The following is a 25,452-nucleotide window of genomic DNA, read 5'->3' as shown; positions in this document are numbered from 1 at the left end:
GTTACACTTACACACGTTTACCCTAAGGTTGTGTAACGCTCTGAACATACAGTTGTGTAAAGCATCTTCAGCCTATCAGAGAAGGGAGGTGTTGAGAGGCCCAATCAGAGTGAAACACTTGATTTAATAATGAAAATGGGATCCATTATGTATAATGTCCATATCTGCTAAGGTACTAACCATCCCATTCTAAAACTGATGAGTCTCGCGGTGGCTGGAGACTACTTTGTGAAAAATTCACCGCTGGACTCATTTATCTCTGAGGAACAACTGTTCCATGTTTCATCTCAGACCTCATTCAGCAACGCTCAAAAGTATTCATCCACAATTATACAAATGTCAGCTAAGAAAGAAACAGAATAAGTTAAAACAACAAATCTCCCCTCAGTGTAGGGAACCTCCTCCTACTACTTTGATGTTTTTACATTTTATAGCAACATTGTTGGAATATTATCTCATAAAGCAGCTTTACATTTTAGCACGTGAATTGAGTCAATACTTATGTATGAGCAAAGGAGACCAAGAGGCAAAGAGAGCCCAGGAGGAGGGAGGGAGGGAGGGAGGGAGGGAGGGATGGAGGCAGGCAGGGAGGGATATAGGGAGAAGGAGGGAAGAAGGGAGGATTGACTAAGGAGAGCATTTAGTAGGCACACTCCTTCACTCAGTCACTCTCCCCTAGGCAGTGACGTCCACCACTGCAAACATTTGCTGTCTGCCAGGTGAGTGAACTTTCACCTTACCTTGTCTTTTTACATTTTTTTTCTGATAAAGAATAATTATAATATTATTTCCACTTCATTTAACAATTACTTTAATTTATTGGGTTTTTTTTAAATACACTTGTGTGTGCAGGTGTGGCAGGTGTTTTAAAGGGTTTAGATTCAAGCACAGGCTTTTCTCCTGATTCTTCACTTCAGTTAGATTAATTTTAAAAAAAAGAACAGCTGTAATACTGTCAAAGTTCAAAGATTTAGAGGAAATATTTGTTTTTAAATTTTGTTTTTACACTGAATCAAGCAGTAACAGATATAAAGTATAAGGCTTTAGAAGCTACATTTTCCTCTGTGTGATTTACTGAGTTTTACTCCGCAAAGACTTTTTGCTTGTTTTTTTTTCCTTTATAATTTTATCATCACAGCAGAAGAGAGAGATTTTGTGCATTTTGCGCTCAGTGTTGTCTTGTGGCCTACAGTGATATAGTGTATCGGTGTCTGTCTCCACCACTGCCTGTCGTGTTTGGCTATGACACTTGTTAACCTCCAGTTAAAACCTGCCTCATGTTTCTGTCTGGTTAGTTATCCTTGGGGGATGTTTACTGCAATACAAACGTGCGATGGTGTGTCTCTAATTATATGCCTGTGTTTGACATGAGAGGAAAAAAAACTATTCATTTTATGCGTTTTGGCTTCCATTGCATCACTGCAAGATTTATGCTGCAGCAGTGACTAAAATCAAATGTGAGATGGCAAAACAAGTCGTGTATCTCTGTCTGTCTATCTGATTGTCAGCAGATAGCCTGAGTTTCCAGCGCAATGGTAACTGTCTCAGCACACCACTCGTTTCTTGATAACAGTAAACAGCATGAGGGTGTTTGTATTCTGCCACTGAGTAGACTACCTGAATTTATTTTCTCCAGAGGATGTCACCGTTGGTCCGTTTAACCAGGCCTCTCAGGCTCCCTGCTGTCTGTCTGTCTGTCTGCCTGACTGGGGTTGAAATAAATTACTCAGTCTTTATGCAGGGTAGTTTTAGTCACAGGGTGGCATCTTAAATTGATGTTTTTCATTACAGGGAAATTAGCCTGTAGCTTTAAACGCATGACTGACAAGCCAGTTAAATGAGTCTGCTGTTCAGTTTAACATAAATGAATAGAATAGCGTGCAACAGTGTCTAATTTGAACAAAAGTAGAACAAATTGAATCACGGACTGTTTCAACCTTTACCTGTAGGCCCCCTCCTCTCCGTCACGATGGCCCGCATACTCTGCTTCAGCTTCCTCCTCCTCCTGCTGTCCCTCTGCTCTCCCGCTCGTGCCGAACCTCGGCGGACCACATCATCTCAGCGCAGGTCGGCTCGCGCGCCTGCCGCCAAGGTGCGTTTGGCGGGCAACTTTGCGCGAGAGCCGCACGAAGGGCGCCTGGAGGTGCTGCATAACAACACCTGGGGCACCGTCTGCGACGATGAAGTGAACATCAAACTGGCCAATGTGGTGTGCCGAGAGCTGGGTTTCCAGGGTGGCATAACCTGGGCACACAGCGCAAAGTATGGAGAAGGACAGGGTGAGAACACTTGAAATTACAATTTAGCCACATTTGCTGTCCAGAAATATTATTTTATAAAGGACAAAAGTTACCTTCCTCTAGTAGGCCAAAGCCAAACTGATTTGATGTGAGTGATAAAAGAAACATGAAACCAGGAAACCCATTGTAATTGGGCTGCAGTCCATTTAGCTTTACTTGTTTGAGAGTCCTGCTACTGTTCATGCTGGCTCACTGACAAGGCCTACTGATACACTGAACTGTAACAGAGCCATCTTAATAGTATTAATTACTCCTGTGCTTTTCCTGCCATGACAAGTCAAGGCAAGGCATCCATACTGGACCATTTTATCCCAACCTATCTCCTCCAAAACTTCCAAAGCTACAGTGTGCTTTCCCCACAACTCATTAAGTGTATGGCTTCATGAAAAGACCACCAATTAAGACATCCAAAATAAGTACCATCATAAAGTGACAAAGATAACTTGTTGTGGGATTGGAGTCTACATCTTGTTAAGGTCGCCTGGCAGGCTGGCAGAGCAAATATATGGGCCGAAATAGGGCATTTGTTTTAGAATAATGACAGCATTCACTTGCCAGAGTTGTGCAACACTTGCTGTGGTTTATGGACATTCTTTACTGCTGCTTTTAAATCCAAATTAAAGAGAAGGTTGAATGGATTCAAGGAGCAGGATCTACAGCACCCTGCCTTGTAAAATACTGTGTATCTACCGCTAAACACGCCGCTAAGGTGCAACCTTAAATCAGCGTGCCAGTAAAAGTCAAGTGTTAGGTGTTTAGGAACTGATTCGGGCCCTTGCATAGATGCTTTTCCCGGTCTGTCTATTGAACAATCAATGAAAATCACTATGAATGAAATAATGAATTGTTTATCCTTTCACAAGGCCCAATATGGATGGATAATGTACGCTGTGAAGGTACAGAGAAGTCCCTGAAGGACTGCAAACACAACGGCTGGGGGGTGAATGACTGTAAACACTCTGAAGACTTGGGGGTGGTGTGCACCCCTGAGCGTAGGCTGGATCTGACAGCCAGTAGAGGTCACACCACAGCCTTCAGGCCCAATGGCAGCCCCGCACCTCAGTGGCAAGGACTTGTGGCCACTAGCAGGCACCCAGGATATGGTTACCATGGAAACGGACATCCACATGAGATCCCCAGGTTACAAAGGCACCACCACCACTACCAGGTACAGCAGTTTATTTCTGATACGCATCTATGTTTTTCTTAGAAAGACATGTAACAGTAGGTGTGATGTGTGTCTTACCCAAGGGTCACAGTAAGGTGCGAATCGAGGAGGTTCGTCTTCGTCCCATCCTCATGGCTACCAAGAGGAAGAACCTGATCACAGAGGGCGTGGTGGAGGTGAAGCATGCTGGGAGATGGAGGCAGGTTTGTGACCTGGGTTGGAGTCTCAACAGCAGCCGGGTCGTGTGCGGGATGCTCGGCTTTCCAGAGGCTACTCAACACAATGTTAAAACATACAAGTGAGTATGAATCTCTCCCTCCAACTCCACTGAGAACAACACAATTTACCTTTCTGAACTAAAGTTATGAGATTACAAAACACTTGGCTGTTGACTGCAGTTCACAATGGCAGCATGCTATCCCATTCATCCCACTGTTGAATAAAAACACATCCTGAAGAATAAAAAAAACAACAACAGTGGCATCCCTTTTAGAGCCACTTTGAATAAAAGCCTTTCACTGGCCTTATCTTCCTCCCCCAGCTACTTCTACCCCTTGTCCCTCTTTACTCCCCCACCCACCCCCCCTTTCTCAGCCTCAGAATGATGATAAAGGGATCCCTGTCCCCTCTCTACTGCCCTTTCTCTACACCTCTCTCTAGGCAAATCACCTCTGCTAACCTCATTGCCTCTCTCTCTCTCTCTCTCTCTCTCTCTCTCTCTCTCTCTCTCACACACTCCCTGTGTCTCTCTGATGGTATCTTGAGCTTGCAGGTCTCAGACAAACAGCCCCACTTTAACTTTTAGATTCCCATGCCAAGGTGTAATATCACTGCTGATTGTACTTTAACTGTCCCATCGATACCATGTGTACGACAGAGCTATTGGAAAGTGGGATGAGGATCTTTGCGAAGCTACTGGTCTTAATGGCAGGGCAGCCTCTGCAGGCTCGAGTCAGCCATGCATCTCTTCACATTTAATCCAACAGTGTGTTTGACAGGCTGCCATTGTGTTTTTTTTTAAACTGTTGACTATACAGTACTTGGTTCTAGTACCAAAACAATACTTCAATATATTTCAATATTTTCTTTCAATACTTGTTTAGTTTTGTCTTTAATTTTGATTAAAATCAGGGAATAACTTAGTAAAGTATAAGTAAACAAGAAACACCAGCATTCAATTCCCAGTTTCTTTGCTTTTGATGACTCAGTGCCACAGACACATTTTGGTGGCTACTGCAAGAGATACTTACTCAGTATCACTGCTAAGCTAAGCTAAGCTAAGCTAACCAGCTTATGTAGTGTCACTCTTTTCATCTAACTCTTGACAAGACACCAAATAAAAGTATTGTTCAAATTGTCAAACTTTTTGTTTTTAAAAGTGTTGCGATTCGATACCCTGCTACAGCATACACACATACATACACTCGTGCACTGTTCGAATGATACATATGCTAAAACGCATTGCATTTGGGTGTCTCCTTTTACCCCTTTGACATAGATCTACAGTTCCTCTCCTCCTACAAAAAAAAAAAAACAAAAAACACTGACAGTGGTTTTTGGGAAGGTTCTGCTCTTAAACCACAGAAGGACCACACATTAGCAGAGAATTACTCCATCGCTATTATAAGAATGAATAGTGTTAGGCCATTGGCTGTCCTCAGTGTAAGGGAGGCCCAGTTGGATCTTGCTTCTGGAGAGCTGCTGGCTCTAGGTGATTCACAGTTCAGCTATCCCTTTCCTCTCTTGGCTGGAGTTATTCTGACTCAACTGGCGACAGACCGCAACATCTGCTCTGTACTGTAGGTGCTGGATTCCTTGTGCTACTGAAAGGCTGTAACTGTTGAGGGGGTAACTTATTTGTTTTATAGACTTTTCTAACTTTTTATTGACTTTACAAACTGCCCTTATTGGAGCTCACTCACTCACGTATTTCTGCATTGCCCTTGAATTAAGCTATCTCCGTTGAACTCTGTTATTGGGAACACAGTGAAGCTATAACTGGATTCTATTGTTGGAGGAGGGCATCATCAGGCATCATATCTTCAGTAATAAAAGGTCCCCAGAATGAGCTGTCGTTGAACAGCCTGGCCTGACTCTGTACACGGTCTGTACAGGATCATTTATTAGTGCAATTGCAGGTGTGATGCTTTTCATGCCTCACTTTGATTTTCTGTTGCAGTACAGATTCAACATTTAATGCAAAGAACAGGAGATGAGAAGTACAAGTAATGGTTGAGTAAGGAATTAGATGGGTAGATTTGAATGGCTGTAACATAAGAGATTTGGCTGCTCACCAAGAAGAGAGATATGGCCGAGGACAGGGCTGCTGTAGCTTGAAGGGCTTGAAGTGAAGCCTGCAGGGAAGCTGCTCACTGGCTGTTTCAGGATGTTGTTTTTAAATCTCTAAGGTCAAGGAAAAGAAACTTAAACAGTAGCACTCCTCCTGCTCTTTTAGTCTCTGACCTAAGCCTCAACAAAGTGGATAATGTTATTTATTCAACATATCTGCTTCTAAATGTACAGTGAAAAGTTTGGGCAAACATATGCCATCATGTTTTTTTTATTGTGTGTGTGTAAATTATAAGGCTTTGGCATGGAAGCGGTTGTGACTTGATACATCTTGGTTTGCCTGTCCTGGGTATGACCTGGTGTTTTTCTGAAGGCTCAGCTGCTATACTGGTCTGAACCACGATGGTGTGTTTGTTTCCAAATCTGTACCTGTTTTCTATCTCAACAGATGCATATTTGTTCTCTCTCACTACATGTTTTTGACTTAAAAGTGGTTCAAGGTGTACACATGTCGCAACATCCTAACTGCCAGTGATATACTCTAGTTGTTTTACAGCATTTGGTTTCTAAAATCAGGATGGAACCTTATCTGTGCTGTTGCATAGTTAAAAGGTTGTTTATATACAACTAACATTAACAACTAACAAGACTATTTGAAAAACAGTCAATTTTACTCCAGCCTGGACTTCAATTGAGTTTGAGAAAATATAACGTTCAGTTGTCATGTAACATCTTCCACTTCACTGTTTGCCAAAACAGCTTAGGATTGTATTGCATGGTTTGACCAAATTTAGCCAGTGACACACCCCCCTGTTTCTCCACCGTGCTCCAAGTCTCTCAGTCCATTCTTAGAAATCCCAGACCATGCCATGTCTCTCGGCTCCCTGTGTCTCTTGGATGAGACTCTGAAGATGCTGTAATTACAGGTTGGTCAGGACCAAGGCTCTCCGGGGTTTCTGCTGAGAGTGAAAAAACACCCCCAATTATAGCTGTGTGTGTGAGAGAGAGTAAGACAGAGTTAGCGTATGAGGAGGAAGAGGATAAGAAGAGAAAGAGGAGATGGAGAGAAAGAACAAGAGCAGCAGTCAGACAAGCCAGATTTTCGCTTGCTCGTGTGAAATATGTCCAATTACAGCTGCACTTTGCAGCGCAGCCCGCTGTGTCAGCAGCTGTCTGTCTTCCTCTGTCACCGTAGTGATTTGGGGACTTAACCGGCATTTTATGTTTAATTATGTTTCAGCTGAAATTTTCTTATGATGAGGGTATCATTTCCAGGCTTTTGGGTGACATTTTGTGTGACCAAGTCTGGTTTTCCTGTCTGATGTCTGTGTGATCTTCCTCAATGACCTCCTCTCTAATTTATTTTCCCATCTTTTAATTTCTGTGTGCATGCCAGTGGCTATTTTTGTGGTTTGGAGCAGACTGTGGAAGCCAGCTTTAAAAACTGAGTTGAAGCATGGTGATTTTTATCAGGGCACTCTGGTCTGCATGCAAATATTTAGCAGCTATTTGACATGTGAGTTAATTTTCATAGATACTCAAAGTTAATTTTTTTTTTTAATATTTCATACTGGCCTCAGTATGCTCTATATAAGAAATACTATGTTTTTTTTGCCAATTTTTATAGCAATAAATTGTTGTGTTTTCTGCTGCAAGAAGGTACTGTTCACTGCCGTTTACAGTGAACAAGGTCTCCCTGTGGCAAGAACAGCTCAGAATATGCCTCTGGCAGTGCAAATGAGAGAAAATGCTAATAAAATGCTGACATAATAAGGGTTAGCAAAGGGTTTGCAATGCAAATTGTATTTAAAATCTGACTTGCTCCATGATTTTTGTATTAGTGATTTTTAAGAGACTTTTTCAAGCCTTTAAAAAAAAAATACAGCGATTTTGCTTTTAACATTAAAACAAGAAGACCTAGAAATAACACCAGCAAGTAGTGTGAGTGTGATAAAACCCAAACAGTGGTGTAATGCTTGTCTTTTAACAGGCGGGTGGGACTCCCTATCATTAGCCTCTGTTCGCTTGGCTCCACAACAACTACTGGATACACTGTTTGGTTAAGCAAGGCTGATGAATGCTATGAAGGTGGAAAACAAACTAATTCTGAGCAATGAACAGACAGCCTCCCATTTGACTCATGCTACAATTACATGCTCTTACATGGTATTAGTTATGCTCTTCATAACAAAAAGAAAGACCTCATGTCTAATTAATGGATTTTATATATTAACAAAGTAACATTTATGTATTTTATTGTCCCCGAATGAAGTTCAGCATTAACAAACAGTGCTGTAATTCAGTCAAATGAAAGACCTGAAGGTACAGTATCATTTATAGCCTGTGTAGTAGTCCTGTTGGTTTCTGAAGAGGGAAAATGGTTAGCTGATTGGTCTGTGGTGAGGTCACAAACAAGTCACAGACATGTTTGCCTTATGGGAAAATGTGTGTGTGTCTGTGTGCATGCTTCTCACTGTCTGTCCCCCATGAGCCACATGGTAGACACATTTAAGATATTTTACAAGTGCAATTCAAGACACTGTAAAGAATAAAGTGTTAAATCCTATACAGTGTGTCAGTCGCAATTTAAAACAGGTCTCGTGACTTTGCACACAGCTCTATTTAGAGCCATGCACGTGATTTAAAATTATGGGATTTTTCTGTCTCATCAAGTCAGATGTTTGATATAGCTTTGAAAGGAAGCAGGCAAAGCTGTTTAAGCTCTTGAGATTTCATTTACAGATAACTTAAACACTTCAATGAGCTGCGGAGGTGTATTCGTGTTTTAAATGGGCCTGAGAAATGACCTTAAGTCCATTTGAAGAGTATGATTCTGAAATAGCATCTGTAATTTTAACACCTCTATTTGCTAAATGATTGCTGAAATTAAAGTATACTCATTTTGAAAAGCTGTTTTTCCTTGCCAAATACTAATATTTTGGATGAGAGGTCTCTTCTGGCCCACAGACTACTCACAGCATCAGGAAACAAGTTGTTACGTGACTTTGGAAAGTGTACAGTCAGCAGCCCATGACTTCACACTACCATCGACATAACATCATGTCAATGACAAGGCTTCCCTTGATTCAAAGACTGAGGATCAGTTTGTTTTTAATGTTTCCTGCCTTAACTTTACGGAATGTACAGAGGTCATGTCAGAAATACAAATATTGACCCGCCTGTGCTTTCATACATGGAGTATGTTTTAATGAACATTTTGTGACTGTAGCCAAAAAAAGCCTGAAAACTATTTGAGTATCCCACACCTGTGATGCCCATAGAAATTAAACTTAAAAAGATGTGTGTGGGTGTGTGTGTACATGTCCAGCCTTCTGAGGGCATTTTGGCTGGTCCTCGGAATTTTAAAGGTCTCTTTGAGGGTTAAGATTTGGTCTTAGGGTTAGGGTTAAAATCAAGTTTAGGTTAGGGTTAGGCTAAGGGTTGAGGTTAGGCATTTAGTTGCGATGGTTAAGGTTACAGTAAGGAGCTAGGGAATGCATTATGTCAAAGATTGTCCTCACAAAGATAGCAAAACAAGGATGTGTGCTGTAGCGTGTGTATATCTTGAGTGTTTTGATGTAATTGAAGTGAATGTCTGTGATGGTGCATGCACTTTGCAGTGGTTTGAGGATGCCTTGGCATGGTCTGTGTGGCACATCTGTGCTGCGTGCCTGCCAAGAGAACAGAAGGCTTTCCTCTCCATCACTCTCCCGAGTCAGCCAGACTACTTGGTGCATAAATGTGTACTTAGTTCTGGCATTTCTCAGACATGCAGTGCACTGTTGTGCCAGCCAGAGTTTTTGTTTGTATACCGTGCTTGGTCAAACCCTGTTTTCCCAGAAATGTTGTACATCACTGATGTTGAATGTTGTGATTTTGTTGGACTGTGAGTGGCTTTGGAGGTTAACGACATAGTTCAAAATATCTTGTGGTTGTTTTTTTTTACGCTTTTATAGTTCTTACATCCTGTAGTTATGTACAAATCTCTGTTATATTGCAGCAATGCAAAAGTCTTATATTCAAAGGGTCTTGTTAGTAAACGTAATCTAAAAGTGGGTAATTTGGATAAAATTACCCAGCACATTCCTGTTGAACACTCATCCTTATGTTGGTGGGTACAGGAAGTACTGTTGCCTTTTAGATCAGGAACATATGATACACTGGCCACTTACTTTAAACGTAAACAGTGAATGGCAAGCAGCCCACATTCCAGATGGAAATATATTCTGCTGCACCTAAAAGCGAGAAAGAGAGACAGAAAGTTGTTAAAACAAAACAAGAGCCTTTCATTCTTCCTTAAACTATACCAGTCATCACCATCACTGAATGTACCTAACTTTACACACACCACAAAACCACATGCACAGCTCATTCTGGTTTTATATACAGAAGTTTTATTTGGGGCTGTATGATTCAATTTTTTTGATAAAGTCAGCATCTGAGCTGTAACTTATTTTAAGTCATCAACCAACTACCCCAGTGAGTGTGTACGTGCTTGTGCTACTATTTGCTGTGACAGAAATTTGTCCCTCTGGCCATGTTACATATAAAACAAAGCAGATGTGACAGTATATTTTACAGTCACTACCTCTTTGCATGAGAAATTGTTCACCCAGGTCACCTCACAGAGTGATTTGTGTGTGTGTGTGTGTGTGTTGGTACACGGATCTGATAGAGCTAACATCCATCTCTGTTCCTTCATTCTCTTACAGGAAAATATGGGATACCAAGGTTGTAGATCCATCAACAAGGTAATAAAATGTTTCTTAGTCATATTTGACCATTTTACAACTGTGTGAGGTACTGGCCAACGTAACAAGTTAAACTTTATTTAAAGGTCTTGAAAACCTATTTTCTCATTCATATTTGAGTTTAGCAACATTTGAATCAAAATGTGATGAAAGTTGTGTGGTTGCCAGCACAGTCAAATCTGATGGAAACAATTAAACTCTAAGTACTTTAAAATTTAGCTGTAAGTTGATTTAAGTATATAGTTCCAAAAACATGTTTTTTCTTTTTTCCAGATTGAGCCTCATGGCAAAGAAGAAGGGATTCTGGGTGGAAAAAGTTCACTGTCTGGGCACTGAGAACACTCTGTCAGAGTGTCATGCTCAGCTGTCAATCCCCCGTAGTCCCACCCCTTGTAAGAACGGGAGACATGCAGTAGTCAAGTGTGTACCAGGACCCCAGTTTGCTCGCATCTCCTCAGGAAGACCCCAGGCCCCTTATCCAGTTGTGGTAAGATTAACGAAGCACAACACAATACAGTGTGTTTAAAAACTGTACACAAGAATAAGCTAAGTTATGTTTCCTTTGCCCTGTACAGCCCGTGCGTCTGAAGGCAGGCCCCAGGCTGGGTGAGGGTCGTGTGGAGGTGCTCCGAGATGGTAAATGGGGGACCATTGTAGACCATATGTGGGATCGCACTGCAGCCAGTGTGGTGTGCAGAGAACTGGGCTTTGGTACTGCCAAGGATGCCCTGCAAGGAGCCTTTATGGGTCAAGGTGAGAGACAGAGACACAAGTTAGGCTGGAAGTCCTGAAAAACTCCACATTTAATCTGGTTGTTTTTAGTCTGCAATTTGGATGTTTGAGTGTGTTTATCTTGCATCATGGTATTCCAGAGAAGACAGGGAGACTTTTTCAGTCTTTTGCTTATCTCAGATGCCACACCTGTCTGCCCTGACTGATCAGATAATGTATGGACACGTGTGTTTGTCTGTCTCTCTGTGTATGTTACCTCGTGACGCTGAAAATGTGTTGACTGCAGTATCTCCCACTGTGATTACATGAGTCCTGTGCCAGGGCTACCAGCTGCACAAACACTGAGCACATGTGCACACATACACACTTACACACAAAGTGTAATACTATAAGCCATGGTGGTTTACATGGTGGTTTGGTATTTGGTGACTGAAGCCACAGACATAATCTTGCTAGCTTCAAGCAAGCTTTTCATTCACTCACTGAGTGCTGTGGGCTTTTTTCTTCGATTTCAAATTTCAAGCTTTGGTGTCGCACAGGTTCAGTCAGTATCCAGCTGCGCCAGTGGTGTCCCCACCCTTACAAGATGTGAGAACGGCTTCCCCATGCCTCAGGCTAGGGTGCAGTCTCTAATCATGCTGATCAAGATGAAATGTGGGAGGACAGTCTGCTGGTTTAGCTGTTCAGTTGATCATACATAAGATATTTGTGTGCGTGTGTGTTGGATTAGTCCCTTTTACCTTTCAACCTCTTAAATTTGGGTTTTCTGTAGATGATGTCGTTTATGCTTCTTCTCGTTTTGATGAGTCTAACAGAACTAAAATCTACTTTAGCTGGCTCCTCTAAGGGGACTTATATTGCTCCTGGCTTCACACCCCTTTTCATCTGGTTTCAGTCAGCACCTTTAGTCACTGGATCAGGGTTCAGGTTGATCATGGTTCCAGCAGTGTGAGTCAGAGGTGGCGTAATTGTCAAAGCGGTATAATTGTTAGGAGAGGAGCCAAAAAGCTTTCAATTTTCTACCTAGAATAGGTTTTGCCAGATTTAACTGTGTGTGTGTGCATGTATGTATGTAATAAAATCAGTCTCAGAATTATAACATTAAGATGTGGCTCTGCAGCTGGAGTTTGGTTTAACAAATGGCAGGGTTACCCTCCACTTTTATCTCACATTACTCCTGTCTCACATCTGGAAATGCAGGTTTCCTATACCATGCCTCCTGAGTTGGTGATTCACTCACACACATCAGACTGGTCGGCTGTAACTCACTATTCTGCCTGTTTACGTGAGAGCCATTGGATTAACAGAATTCATTAACCCTGTGCATCATTGCCTCCTATCCAACATCCTTACTTGCCAAGTGTGTACATATTACAAGATATTCAAATTCGGTTTTTCATTGCTGTCTGTGTATAAACGTAATTAAAAGGACAACTTTCAGAAGATGGATATAAATATATATGAAGCTATTAACTAACAGCAAAGCCAAACAAAGACAAATACATATAAACATTTAACTATTATGTACTTGAAAGAAGGTGTAAAAAATAGATGCAGCAATGGATAACAACAGACAATGTCGTTATACAAGTCAAACTGTTTATAAATCATAAACAGGGACACAACAGTACAAGGGTGCAGACTGCAAAGAGTGCTGGAATAAATATTGAATGGGTAATGTAAGAGGTTTACATACAATGTGCTTGACAATATGTATTTAAATCTGTTAATATTATTTATAATTTGTAGTTACAGTAGATGTTTTGATGCTACAGGGTTACTTCAGGGATGGTTCCTGACTGATTTAACGTCAGTATTGGCAAACAGTGTTCTGTAGCACCAACCAGTGGGGGGATTGGAAAAGGTTGTTTCCAGGATGTGATGGGTCTGCAGTGATTTTTTTTCTGCCCGTTTCCTGACTTGTGATATATACATTGCAGTTGTTGTTGGTGTCGAGGGAGAAGGACAGTGGGGAGAGTACACATCACTGGGGGGTGCCAATGCTTTTTTTATTTTTTTTTAAATCAGCTGTGCATGTTCTAATGTGTTACATTTCAACATATGATATAACCATTTACAATGTGAAATACTGTAGAATTATGACTCAAAAGGTTTCTGATTGATGCAACTGTATACACTGCATTACTTAGCTATTTGATTATTTACTTCTGTCATCATCGTACTAATTATTACAGGGAGCATTAATAACCACACCCTGTGATCAGTGTCTACCTTCACCCAGCCCGTTTGCACTATGTGCTGCTGCTGCATATACAAGAACCAAAATAGCAGGTGCACCTGGAGACGCCCACACAGTCTGTGTGCCCAAGACCTACCGCTTTGAATTTGTTGTTGCACTTGCACTATTAAAATAGGGTCTTAACACACTTTGCATACATATACGTACATACTCTCTTTTCTCTCACACACACGTGCATGCACACACACAGTACAGTACCCTCCCTTTCTGTCTGTATCTGCCTTTCACTTACATATACACTGCCATTGCAGGATGATTGGACTTCAAAGTCCTCTCACAGCTTCCTTTCTATAACACGAGTGTGTTCGACATTTTACTGGGACATATAATTTTCCATGTGCTCGAAGGCCACATAAACACAGGCCTATACGTTGCTGGAAAAGGCCTAAATTAGACTCTTTGATGGAAAAAAAGCCTCACTGAGAAAGACATTCTGAAAGAGTGAATTGTTTAAAATGTAGCTTTGTACAAATGTTTAACTTGTGCATACAGTTAACTTTCCTTTAAAATCATTAGATCTCAAAACACATCAACACACCTCACATCACAGTGCATTCTGCTCGGCTACGTTTACTAGCTGTCAGCACATGAGGAAAAAAAACTCTTGATTTCTGTCAAATCTTTCAGCCAGCCATCTGTAGCAACGGGACCCTACACGAAAACACTGGATTATTTATGATAAGCATATGTGATAATGTGAAAGTTTGTGGTGAACTGGCTGTTTGTCTGGAGAGGGTGGTAGACTGGCCGTCAGAGACTCTGGCTTCAAATGGTCTCACTGATCAGATCTGTTGCACATTTACACTTTCCTGTGTCAGCTTACAAATTGTTAACCAGCTTTGAAATCCTGTTGACAAAGAAAATAATCTTTTTGATCTGGTTTGCTTTTACCATCCAAAAAACCCACAGGCAGGCACATCTATTTACAAACTTACATGATTTAGCACTTGGCTAAGAAACAGATCTATCCAATGGCACAATGTTTTTGTTAGAGGCATAGAAAGAGACGTGCCATGGAAAGAAAAACACTACACACACTGCATTAATGTGCCTAAAACGGAGTGTAATTTCAGACAGGAAAAAGAACAGGGTTTCCCTTGTAACCACTAACCTAACTATTTGTGCTATTCTCAACAAGAATGTGACCCATGCTACCCCGTTTCATTTCCTGAAATGAAATTTCTAATCTGTCCAAATGACCTGTGCCATCTGCCAATTCTAATTATATGGCAATCAAGCTCAACCTATGTCTTGTAAATAATACATTTACGATGCCATATTTACACTATGCCTCACTATTGCTAACATAGCTGGAGTTTAATCCTTAATCATTTGGGAAATCGATGTCAGGGAGAATCTAAGGGAAGAAAATATTCCACACTCTGTTCAGGCTACATCTGCCAGCGCTCTAGCTCCCATCATCATTACATTTATCATCACCATCAGTGTGTTAAATTACAGGGACAATGTTTCTATTTCCTTTCTTGACCAACATTGTTATTGTACTGTGCAATTTAGCCCGTGAAGCACATATACACATAGTGTACTATACATACATACATAAGGGACTAACACTCCCTGAATGACTTGTGTGTACATAAAGTGTGTGTGGCCAGTTACATGGAATTTATTTCAGGCTTTCGTGGATTTACCAAACTAAGGTTTAAATACAGAGTGTCACTGCTCATTTTGAGCATCTCTCAAGTGGGCCCCACGTTTGTCTTGATAACTTAAACAGTGGGAGTTTGGATCTAGTTTGTGGCCTTTACCATGCAGATAGAGGCGGAAGTGGTTTAGATGTGTCTTTTTCATACTTATGAACCCACGCATGGTGACCAGTATGGGAGCAGGCCTACAATCTACCAAAACCAACACAGAGACAGATTGGGTTAGGCTGCAGTCTGGTCCCTACCATTTCAGTCATCTTCCTTTTCACCCTTCTTTGTTGGTTTTTCTCTCTTTGCCCCGGTTTCTGTGGTTTAGGTTGGATTTATTTCAATACTATCAAATTTCCAACTTTGCAGTTTGTGCCTTTTGTTTTAAGAAAACACTGAAGCCATAGTTTGTTCTGTGTTTTCATATATCGTCATCATTGTGGCAAAAGCTGTTTGCTTTCAGTAAATCTTAACTTTTTTTTTTCATCTTTTGCATCGCTGTTTAGAGATTATTTGGATTTAAACAACTAACAAATACTAGTGAAAGTCTTTTATTTTGTTGGCAGAGATGTGGCCTTATTTGCTCTCCCAGGGTGGTGGACTACACACAGTGCTGTTGTTGTTGTTGAGCCAAAAGCAACAGAATGGTGGTAATGAGGTGTGACAGATGCCCAAAGTAGATGTTGGTGGTGCTGCTGCTTGGCTTGCAGGAGCATTTTGTCATGACAGATAGGAACTTTTCATTGTTGGATTGACGCAGAAGTAGAAAAAGCTCTTTCACATGAAGGCAATCTGGAGCCTCACTTGTATGTGTGTGTGTGTGCTTCTTTGCGTGATAAAGTCAGCTAATGCCATTATATCTACAGTGGGTGGCCCCAAACAGTGTGCAAAAATGTTGCTCTTCAGTTATGTCCATGCTAAGCTGGTTTCCCTATCTCCCTTCTTTTTGTCAACATAGTCTTTAAATCCACCACATCTCCGCCTCCTTCTTCTTCAGGTACAGGACCGATCCATATGAACAACGTCCAGTGTATGGGGTCAGAGCACTCCATCCTAGAGTGCTTCTTTCAAGAAGTTCAGCCATGGACATTCAAACACAGCCAGGATGCCTCAGTACGCTGTAACGTCCCTAAGACTGGCATAGAGAACACGGTATGAAAACTACACCATCACAAGTCACTATCAGGCTTCACTGATGACACATCACCCATTTAATCTCTTTAATCTGATGGATTTCTAGGTGCGGCTTGCTGGTGGTAGAGTCCCTTCAGAAGGCCGTGTGGAGGTGTTGATGGAGGTTGGGGGTCGTAAACGCTGGGGCTCTGTCTGTAGTGAGAACTGGGGCATCAACGAGGCCATGGTGGTATGCAGACAGCTCGGCCTGGGCTTTGCTGCCAGTGCTCATCAGGTAACGCCCCTGACCAACACAATATCCATAACTGACAATATGGCAGCATCGTGCCGCCCTTTAACCTGGGTAATTTTGAAAATGCCACAACGTACACCAGCAATTTTTATCAATATCTTATCATCAGTGTCTAGATGGATGGGCATCAAGCAAACAATGGAGCACTCCCACCTCTAAACTAATTTGTATAATTTTGAAAATGTCAGACTAGAGTAGTCAGAGGCATCAGTCCTCCAAGATTTGTCAAAATCTCATCAGCAGTGTCTCAGTTATTGATGAAAGAACAAACAAACTGATGTTTAAACAAATCAACACATGGAGGCCAATCCATAGTCACAGCGCCTGTATTCACTGCAATGGACAGTGAGCTATGGTCCTGGTCACTGATAGAAAACCTGACAAGAGTTCTATGTCTTGTGACTCCATGTCCTTCCTTTGACAGGAGACCTGGTACTGGACCGGTGACCCAAATGCAGCGGATGTGATTCTCAGTGGAACTCACTGTGTGGGCACAGAGCTTTCAATTCAACAATGTCGTCGCAACAACCATGTCCATTGTCCCCGTGGAGGTGGAACTAAGGCTGCTGGGGTCAGCTGTTCAGACAGTAAGTCAAACCATCTTCCTGTAGTTCCCCATCTTCTCCTCTGGTTCTGTGAATCCTAACCTAATCTCTCAAATCCAACCTGCTTCAGCGGCACCTGACCTTGTTCTGGATGCCCAGCTGGTCCAGGAGACAGCCTACCTGGAGGACCGACCCCTCCACCTGCTGACTTGTGCCAATGAGGAGAACTGTCTCTCCTCATCTGCTGCCAGGATGAACTGGCCTTATGGCCACCGACGCCTGCTACGCTTCTCCTCCCGAATCATGAACCTGGGTCGGTCCGATTTCAGACCCAAAGCTACAAGAGAGAGCTGGACATGGCACCAGTGTCACAGGTATAGCATCACCTCAAGACTCCATGAAGGTGTTTAATTGCGTGGGTGTGTAGGCTGCTGCAATGAAAAGTACTGTTTAAATACTTGCTATATGTGGGATGGTGCATTTGCCCTTGTGGTTATTCTAAGTGTTTTTGGGAAAACTGTGGTTTAGAGTGTCCTGGATACAGGTGAGCTGTGGTTTTTAGAGGCTGTCAAAAATATTCTTGCAAACACCTGTTCTTGGTTCAAAATTGCTTGTACGTGCATTAATGACCTTGCTCCTTCCATGTTGAGTAATTTGAGTTATATTTAATTTAATTGCATTCAATTGCTACCAGAAAAGAAAACATGCTGAAGTGTGATCTCTGTGCCAGCACTCATATGGTTTGACGAGGGGTCTGCATATAGCATGCAACGTGGGCATTAGACATAAGAGCCTTTGTCTGTCACTGGGCCTCAGCAGCATTTTGTCCGTTAGCTGTAAATAGATGACATATTGTCCTCAGGTCTACCCTTAACACATTACACTCTACTCCACTCTCTACTCTCAGTTTTCTCCCTCAGTAAGTTAGCTTCTTGTCAGATGACGAGAGCACTTTCAGGCCTGTCGTCATGAGGGAAGAAGGAGTCATTTGAAGCCCACAGTACTGGCTGTGTGAGATGTGTCTCAGTAAGTTACGGGTGGCCTGAAACAGTGCTGTCATCTCTCCAGATCCATTAGCCACACCGCAGCACGTGTCTGTGGAAATGACGGTTGAACCAATCCAGTTACCGCAGGTCGGGTGTAATACAAAGGACAGCGTGGCCCGCGCACAGTCAGGTCCGCCTCAGTTTGTTACAACAACACATCAGATCTACGGATGTGTGTTTCAAAGCGCTCTATTCACTCAGAATGAGTACACAGCGCAAGCAAGCTGGTGCTAAAACAAACTTCTGTGAGAGGTGTTACGGTGACACCCACGCTCGTGTTCAAGCAGTGAGGTCATTAGGCTACAAACCATAGGGAGCCAGTGTTCAGTTAGTGTAAATGCACACACTCATAGACATACAAACACACACACACACACACACACTCTTACCTGGACTTTACCCTCTGTCATCCCAGGCACTACCACAGCATTGAGGTGTTCACACACTACGACCTGCTGACTCTGAATGGCACGAGGGTTGCAGAGGGACACAAGGCCAGTTTCTGTCTGGAGGACACGTATTGCCCTGATGGTAATGTTCACCACTATTCATGAGTCGCAGTGAAATACTCTTTCCCATTAGTAACAGGAAATTAATATCAGTATTTCAGCTGCAGCTATTTAGATTTTTACTCTGTGGTTAATGTATTAGATCGCTGCTGTTGTTGTTTGTTCACTCTCCATTTACTTGTTATATTATGGATGAAAAAGCAGCGTTCACATGTAGTCTAGCACAATTCAGGAAGCTCTTAAAACTAACAGGGAGTGCCAAGCATTAAATGAGCGTCGATGTTGTGATTGATAATGTTGTTGGTGTGCCGTTAGGACTCCAGAAGCGGTTCTCTTGCTATAACATGGGTGACCAGGGCATTTCTGTGGGGTGCTGGGATACCTATCGCCACGATATCGACTGTCAGTGGATTGACGTGACAGATATACGGCCAGGAGACTACATCTTTCAGGTCAGAAGTCATTTCATTTCACTCACTTCTCCCCTTTTACAGTTTGGGTACAGTTTTCATTATTGTTAGTTAAATACCATGATCTTTGTCTTTAAAGGAATAGTTTGAATTTTTATTTCTTATTTTGCTTTCTTTCAAGAGTTAGATGATAGACTCTATATGCCAGTTAGCTTAACCTAGTACAAACTAAAGACATCTTCTTAGCTTGGTGCAGTAAACTTGCTGCTTTTTTGAGTCTCCACTGAGTGCCTAACAACCTCACAGTAACAGCAAGTCGAAAACATAACCCCCTATAAAAACCACAACATGACATCTTTACACTTATGTTTTTGTACAGGTTAAACAAAGAAGATATAGTATGCCAATTAAAGAACTTAAAGGTGCAGGTTGGTAGATTTAGTTTTCTTTGGACAAAGCTAGGCTAGCTGTTTCCCTTTGTTCCAACTGTTTCTGCTAAGCTAAGATAATTGGCTGCTGGCTACAGTTTTTTTTAGTCTACAGGTATGAGACTGGTACCAGTCTTCACATCTGACTCTCAGCAAGAAATAAAAAAGAACATATTTCCCAAAATGTTCAACTATTCCTTTAAGACCAAAGGTGCAGTTAATAAGAAGCATAGGCTCTCAAGGTGGACTTCCTCATGGCTGTTTGGGGTTTTCTCCTATTTCAGTAAATCCTTCCGACCTCCCTCATCACAGTCATCACCTCAGTCATTCCTCTGTCTGTTATTACTTTGACCTGGGTCAATGAGTCGAGTCATTGTGGCTACTAGACTAAAACACATCAAGGACTCCATCTCCCATTATCCTCCATTTACAGTTCAGACGACAGATCCCACCATGGTATGCAGCAGTCCTCAGATCATAGCATGCTGCCAATTACATCCCAGCTGTGGAAGACTGGTTACAGTGTAACTCGCTGTCTGATAATTACTGCTGTTACCCAGTTTGTCTGAGAGGTCACACTCAGTCTTTGTAATTACGCTTGTCAACTCTATTGCAGATGGATTTATTTAATTTACTCATAATAGGTGTGACACACACATATATATATAAACACATGTGCCAACTGGGTGTATTTTAAGCAAGTTGAGCAGGGTGTAATTATAAAGTGGTACATACCTACAAGACAATGTGGAGGCGGAAAGAAGGAATGAATGATAGAGCAGGACAGAAGTGGAGCTGAGGTACATAAGAGACAGAAATTGGAAGAACTGTCGAAGGTGAAAAGGTCAGGGTATTTAGCAGAGAATAGCAAAGAAATAGAAGAGAGAGCACAAAGTAAGCCAAGCAGGGCGTCATTTATTCACCTAGGATGCAGAACTGGAAAAATACACACACCCTGTACAGCAGCTCTCCTTGCCTCCACTGTGTTCTTTAATTTATCTGGTAAAGCAGAGATGATGCCTGACTTTTCTGATCCTGGGCTTTACTCATAGATTCAGCAGGCCTACCCTTGAACCACCCGGTGCTAATGAAACGCCTATTACCCAAATTAACTATTGCCTCCCTTTAGTCAAGCAGCACCTAGTCCCCCCTTCCATTAGGAACGGCTAATTTGCCACCAAGGAATTCCTCCTGCCCTGTTTTTATTTTTATTGCCACTTTCTCACTGAGCAACACATTCTGCCACTGAACCAGCCCCCTGCAAAGGCCTCATACACTCTGGTCCAACACTGTAATTTACCCTGAAAAATTAAGAGACAGTTTTTGTACATTCAAGTTTTTTTTAAAGTTTTCCTCCCTTTTTTTAGTGTAGTTTGCGTTCTTTCTCCCTGTAGCTGTTTGTAACCTGTACTTAAAGTGGGTGTAGCAGTTTACAGAGCAGCTATTAGAGTAAATGACTTCTCAGTATTATCACCAGACTAGATTAAGAGAATGGTTGTATCAGCAGTTATGAAGCTGCTCTTCAAATGACAGACTATTAGTACAGTGTATGGCAGCGCTCAAAATAAGACCGATTTCAGACATATAAACATGCTTAGGCATAACTACTCTATTGCAACAGACATCAATTTAAGGCTAATTCAGTCCTTATTATTGCATACCTATGATGGTGTGAGGAGCAGAGCAGATTTTTTCTCTACAGGAGGCGGGGTGGGGGGGTGTACACTGTGGTATAACCACATTCCATGAATCTCAGCTGTAAAGTTGCATAACTTCTTATGCAGCCAGTTATCATGTTTTGTGTGGCGAGAAGTGTCTTTGTGACATGTTTTCATACAAGTTATAAAATATTTTACAATGGGCTTTCCTTAAAGATCTACCAGCATGTTCCGTGCATTGCCTAACACAGTGTTTTACCATCACATGTTATTCAATCCATATGCTCAGTTGTAGGCGAGCAAGTGAAACTCATTCCAATGTTCACGACAGAGAACTGTATTTATCTGTACAAATGGGAATACTGTATGGAAAACTCATCCAGCTTTTTATAGATGAGAAAGGGGTTGACTATAAAAACAATACCAGCCATGAGTGCTGTTTAATAACAGGCCCTCTAACAATTTTACATCCAAGTGCTCTTTATTTCAAATGGCTTTCTCAGTGCGTAAACTCATTCTTTGTTTGTCCGTGAGCCTGGCCAGCTGGAGATACAGTATTCGATGAAAGTGAAAAACAACAAAGTGATAAATTATCCCTGTTTCCTTATATATGTTTGATGAAATACATAACTGCAAATCGTAAGGTCAGAAACACCTCCTGGTTTTGTGATACTGAATCGGGCTGACTGTCAGCAGAGGTTCTGAATGACCGCTTTTTTGCAGGTGGAAGTCAACCCCTCCATGGACATGGCCGAGTCTGACTTCATGAACAATGTCATGAGATGTCGGTGCAAATATGATGGCCACAGAGTTTACATGTACGGGTGTCATGCAGGTGAGGACAGAAAACCCTTTTCCTCTTTCTCACTTCATCTAAATTTCTCTCCTCCTTTGTCATTGATAGCTATGCTCTTTTTTCTCCTTAAAGGTGATGCTTACAGCGCAGAGACTGAAGACCTGTTTGAGCACCAGAGGCAAATCACCAACAACTTTGTGTAGCCCATCCCAGGGCCCAGTATGATGGCCTTCCAGTGGGGCCCAGAGACTACTCAGGGTGGGCTGAGGTTGATGGCCCTAGGCCCTTGGGGACCTTAGCACCCACAATAACAGAGAACACGCAAAATGGTGCCTGTTCATCTCCTTGGTAGATGTGGATAAAATATTCATAAGAGCATCATAACACAGCAGCGCCCATTGCAGAGACTCCATTTTCAACTCGAACAGCCACTGACGACAAGAGTGGAACAGGTTACAGATGGCTCAACATGTTTTTTTCCTCTAGTTATGTAAGAAGATATCGGATATTGTTTCAAACTATACCGATTTTTGTGAATGTGGACTACTAGTAACTTAAGTTAGTTATTCAAAACGTATACGCATGAAAGTCACTATAACTAATCTATCACAAAGACAATGGGGAAGCTGGCACTGTTGGGAAACCTCATTCCCACGCTAGAGGATATGAAAATCTGAGAAAAGAAAATAATATTGTGAGTTTGCGTAATTTCTTTTGCAAAAGGCAAATTTAGCGCACTTGTAGCAGTTGGCATTATTTTACCCAAATTCTTTACTTATTTGATCATTTGCAACTGTTGCGCTTTTACATTATGTCAGCATTGGTGCTCTTTAACAATACTGTACATTGTTATATTAACCTCACTACGTTTCAGGTGAACAGCGTTGTACAATGCGCTTTGGGTAGTTCTCTTTTACAGTTAATTTGGTATTTTAACTTTGCTTTGGCTTTAACAAAATCATTGTTTTAGAAAAGTGTAGTCATGCTACAAAGCTTAGCTTGTCGTCTAGAATAGGTAAGAAGAGATCAAATGATTTTTATGGAACAAAGCACTTTATCTTTTAAACATCAGTATTCTAGTTTTGCCCCAACACGTTTTTTTTAAGTAGCCGCCAAATTGACTTTTTAGGGTGTTTATCTCAAAAAAATACTTTAGTGTGTTTTACATTTCAGAAAGTGAAATATAAGGTTTGTGTTTAGTTTTCATATTCAATGTACTATTTATGCTGTACCTTTATTTATTCATGGAACTCACACTTACACAGCTTGCTCAGTAAAGTGTTTGTTAGCTAGCATTTAATTAACAATACTCAACATTTTGCGTTTTTTTGATATAATTAACCTAGGAGAAAAAATGATTTCATACTGTAGTTACAGGACATAATATTAGAACGTTCCCACGATGCAGATGAATAATTGCTAATTTTTTATTTTAGTTATTAAAACAACTGTAACTGTACAGTTTTTCTCTGATGGGAGGGAAAACCATGCTGACAAAACCACAGCATTGTGGTAGGCAGGCAGGCTGAGTTTTGAGAGCATATAAAAAGCCTTTTAATTACGTCTGTTTGGGTTAGACTTAAGGTTACGGTTAGGATTAAGGCTATAGCATGTGCTTTATAAAGAAACACTATGGAATTGTTACGGAAAGCAAGAATCTGGATTTCCATCTTAACATGAACTACAAGAAAGATTCTGAGCTCCAGAGAGATTTAGGGAGGGAGACGGTGACTGGAAGAGAGAATGAGAAAGTAAGACAGAAAGATAGAAAGGGATGAAGTATAGAGAAAGACTTATGCAGACATACAGTTTTTACTACCAGAGCTGCCTTTTTGTAGGCAGCCATACAGCGACCACAAGCTGGCATTTTCGGCTCCCCAACGAGAACAACATGTTTGTCTGGGAGAGAAAAATAAACTCCTCAATTCACGCTTCAACACAGTAAACAGTGGCCTTATTTTTACTAAAGCTTGGCCGCCTAAACTGTATCTTTCTACTCTTTCTTCGCTGAATAAGTAACTTTTTAGCGCCACACCAAACCATGATGCAACTCCATTTTCTTTACAACATGGAGCTTGTGTTAATCATGTCCTTTTACCCCATTAATGTGTTTGATGTGTTTGGCTTATTGTCTTAGTGGTTAAACCTGTTAAGATGGCGTCTAATGGACAGTTTCCAGGACATATTGTGGAAAGGACACGTCACTCATAAAGACTCATGTAGACTTAATTAACTTCTTTAACAGACTGTCTTCCTCCTCACTGGCCTCTATGAGTTTGACTCACCAACAGGATTTAGAGTTGTAGTTTTTTTTTTAGAGTAACGTTTTATAATCATGCACACCTGGTCAGACAGTCAGCCCTATTACTAAAAGCTGTTGATACAAATGTTAGTAGATAGAACTTAAAGTCTAAAATGAGCGTTTGCTGATATAATATTTTTTGTTTTGTGCTTGTGTACAGTTCCTCTTGACATATTACCATGGTCTATTCTGTGTGTTATTTAAAATTCTATGACATTACATAGTTTAAGTTGGTTCATATTCACCACTCATCATATTACTGTACTTGCACCCCTGCTATAGACATAGCACTGGGATGTTGTTTTCCATGGCCAGTTGCGCTTTTATTTTGTCTTAAAAACACTGAGAGTGTGCACTTCATGGTGCCTTATCAACAATTATATTCATAGAAAACTGTGCTCTCAGGGACTTTGACCTCATCTAAAGAGTAAAACAAATGTTTCATGTGATGTAATTTAGGGTGCTTTTAGCTGTGATGCCTACACAACAACACCAAATGATCAGGACCTGTTTTTTTCTTTTTTTTTTTTTTTGTCGGCACTCTTACAAAATATAATCTGTACCCACATGTTTATTTTGTAGGTAAAACTTTAAGGTATGAAGGTGATAAGCTTTCTTAGTTTTTTTCGTTGAGGAAAGTTTGGATAACTGTGGACACTGGCTGAGTCAGAGGCAAACTTCAGTTAAAGAACAAATCACAATCCATTCATCATTACTGTGAATCAATAAAACTTCATCACATACTAAGCTGTCCTGTGCTTCCTGCCTCCTTCTTGCTGTTAATGCATGATGCTGCAGAATATCTGTTGTAGAGAAAGTGCCTCAGAATGTATGTTTTCTCTGCACAAGAACACAGCAGATGCTGTATTGTATGTATTACTGTATTTACTTCCACCTGCTCTGATACATGTGAGTTATTTTGCAGGGAGATCTGACCAAAACTGGTTACTCAGGCACTCTGGGTTCTTGCTAACAGGCCTGTGGAATACTGGGACTTTTATTTTACAAGGTACCTCTAAAATTACCAGGCTGCCCAAAGATAACCCTTTCAAGCTGTTAGATTTTCTGTGACTTAATCCTTAACAAACACTGCCCCTCATGGGAACCGAGAAACTGCCGTACTATTCCTGCAACAAAAATACACAAAAGCGACCAGGAACTAATGACTAAATTCAAG

At 41.3% G+C, this 25,452-nt stretch overlaps 1 protein-coding gene across 1 annotated transcript; it reads left to right on the top strand.

Annotated features, from left to right (window-relative positions):
* Positions 1-638: 638 nt before the first annotated feature.
* Positions 639-25,018, top strand: loxl4 (lysyl oxidase-like 4). Its single transcript, XM_041050246.1, has 15 exons — positions 639-719; positions 1,950-2,279; positions 3,164-3,468; positions 3,552-3,766; positions 10,470-10,508; positions 10,782-10,995; positions 11,084-11,261; positions 16,153-16,307; positions 16,396-16,563; positions 17,006-17,168; positions 17,257-17,500; positions 18,588-18,703; positions 18,997-19,133; positions 21,901-22,012; positions 22,106-25,018. Exons 2-15 carry the CDS (start codon positions 1,970-1,972, stop codon positions 22,174-22,176), a joined length of 2,427 nt encoding a protein of 808 aa, XP_040906180.1. The 5' UTR covers positions 639-719; positions 1,950-1,969; the 3' UTR covers positions 22,177-25,018.
* Positions 25,019-25,452: the final 434 nt, after the last annotated feature.

The sequence above is a fragment of the Toxotes jaculatrix genome, chromosome 11 (assembly GCF_017976425.1).
Source record: "Toxotes jaculatrix isolate fToxJac2 chromosome 11, fToxJac2.pri, whole genome shotgun sequence".
Lineage (NCBI taxonomy): Eukaryota > Metazoa > Chordata > Actinopteri > Toxotidae > Toxotes > Toxotes jaculatrix.
The sequence above is the reverse complement of the archived record's forward strand: the minus strand, read 5'-3'. Positions and strand labels throughout refer to the sequence as shown.

Bases quoted from the DNA above. Each gene is read 5' to 3' on its own strand.
- loxl4 (XM_041050246.1), top strand. From the start codon at position 1,970: ATGGCCCGCATACTCTGCTTCAGCTTCCTCCTCCTCCTGCTGTCCCTC. The intron at 16,564-17,005 runs GTAACGCCCCTG...TTCCTTTGACAG, and splicing joins TTGCTGCCAGTGCTCATCAG to GAGACCTGGTACTGGACCGG. The intron at 17,169-17,256 runs GTAAGTCAAACC...AACCTGCTTCAG, and splicing joins TGGGGTCAGCTGTTCAGACA to CGGCACCTGACCTTGTTCTG.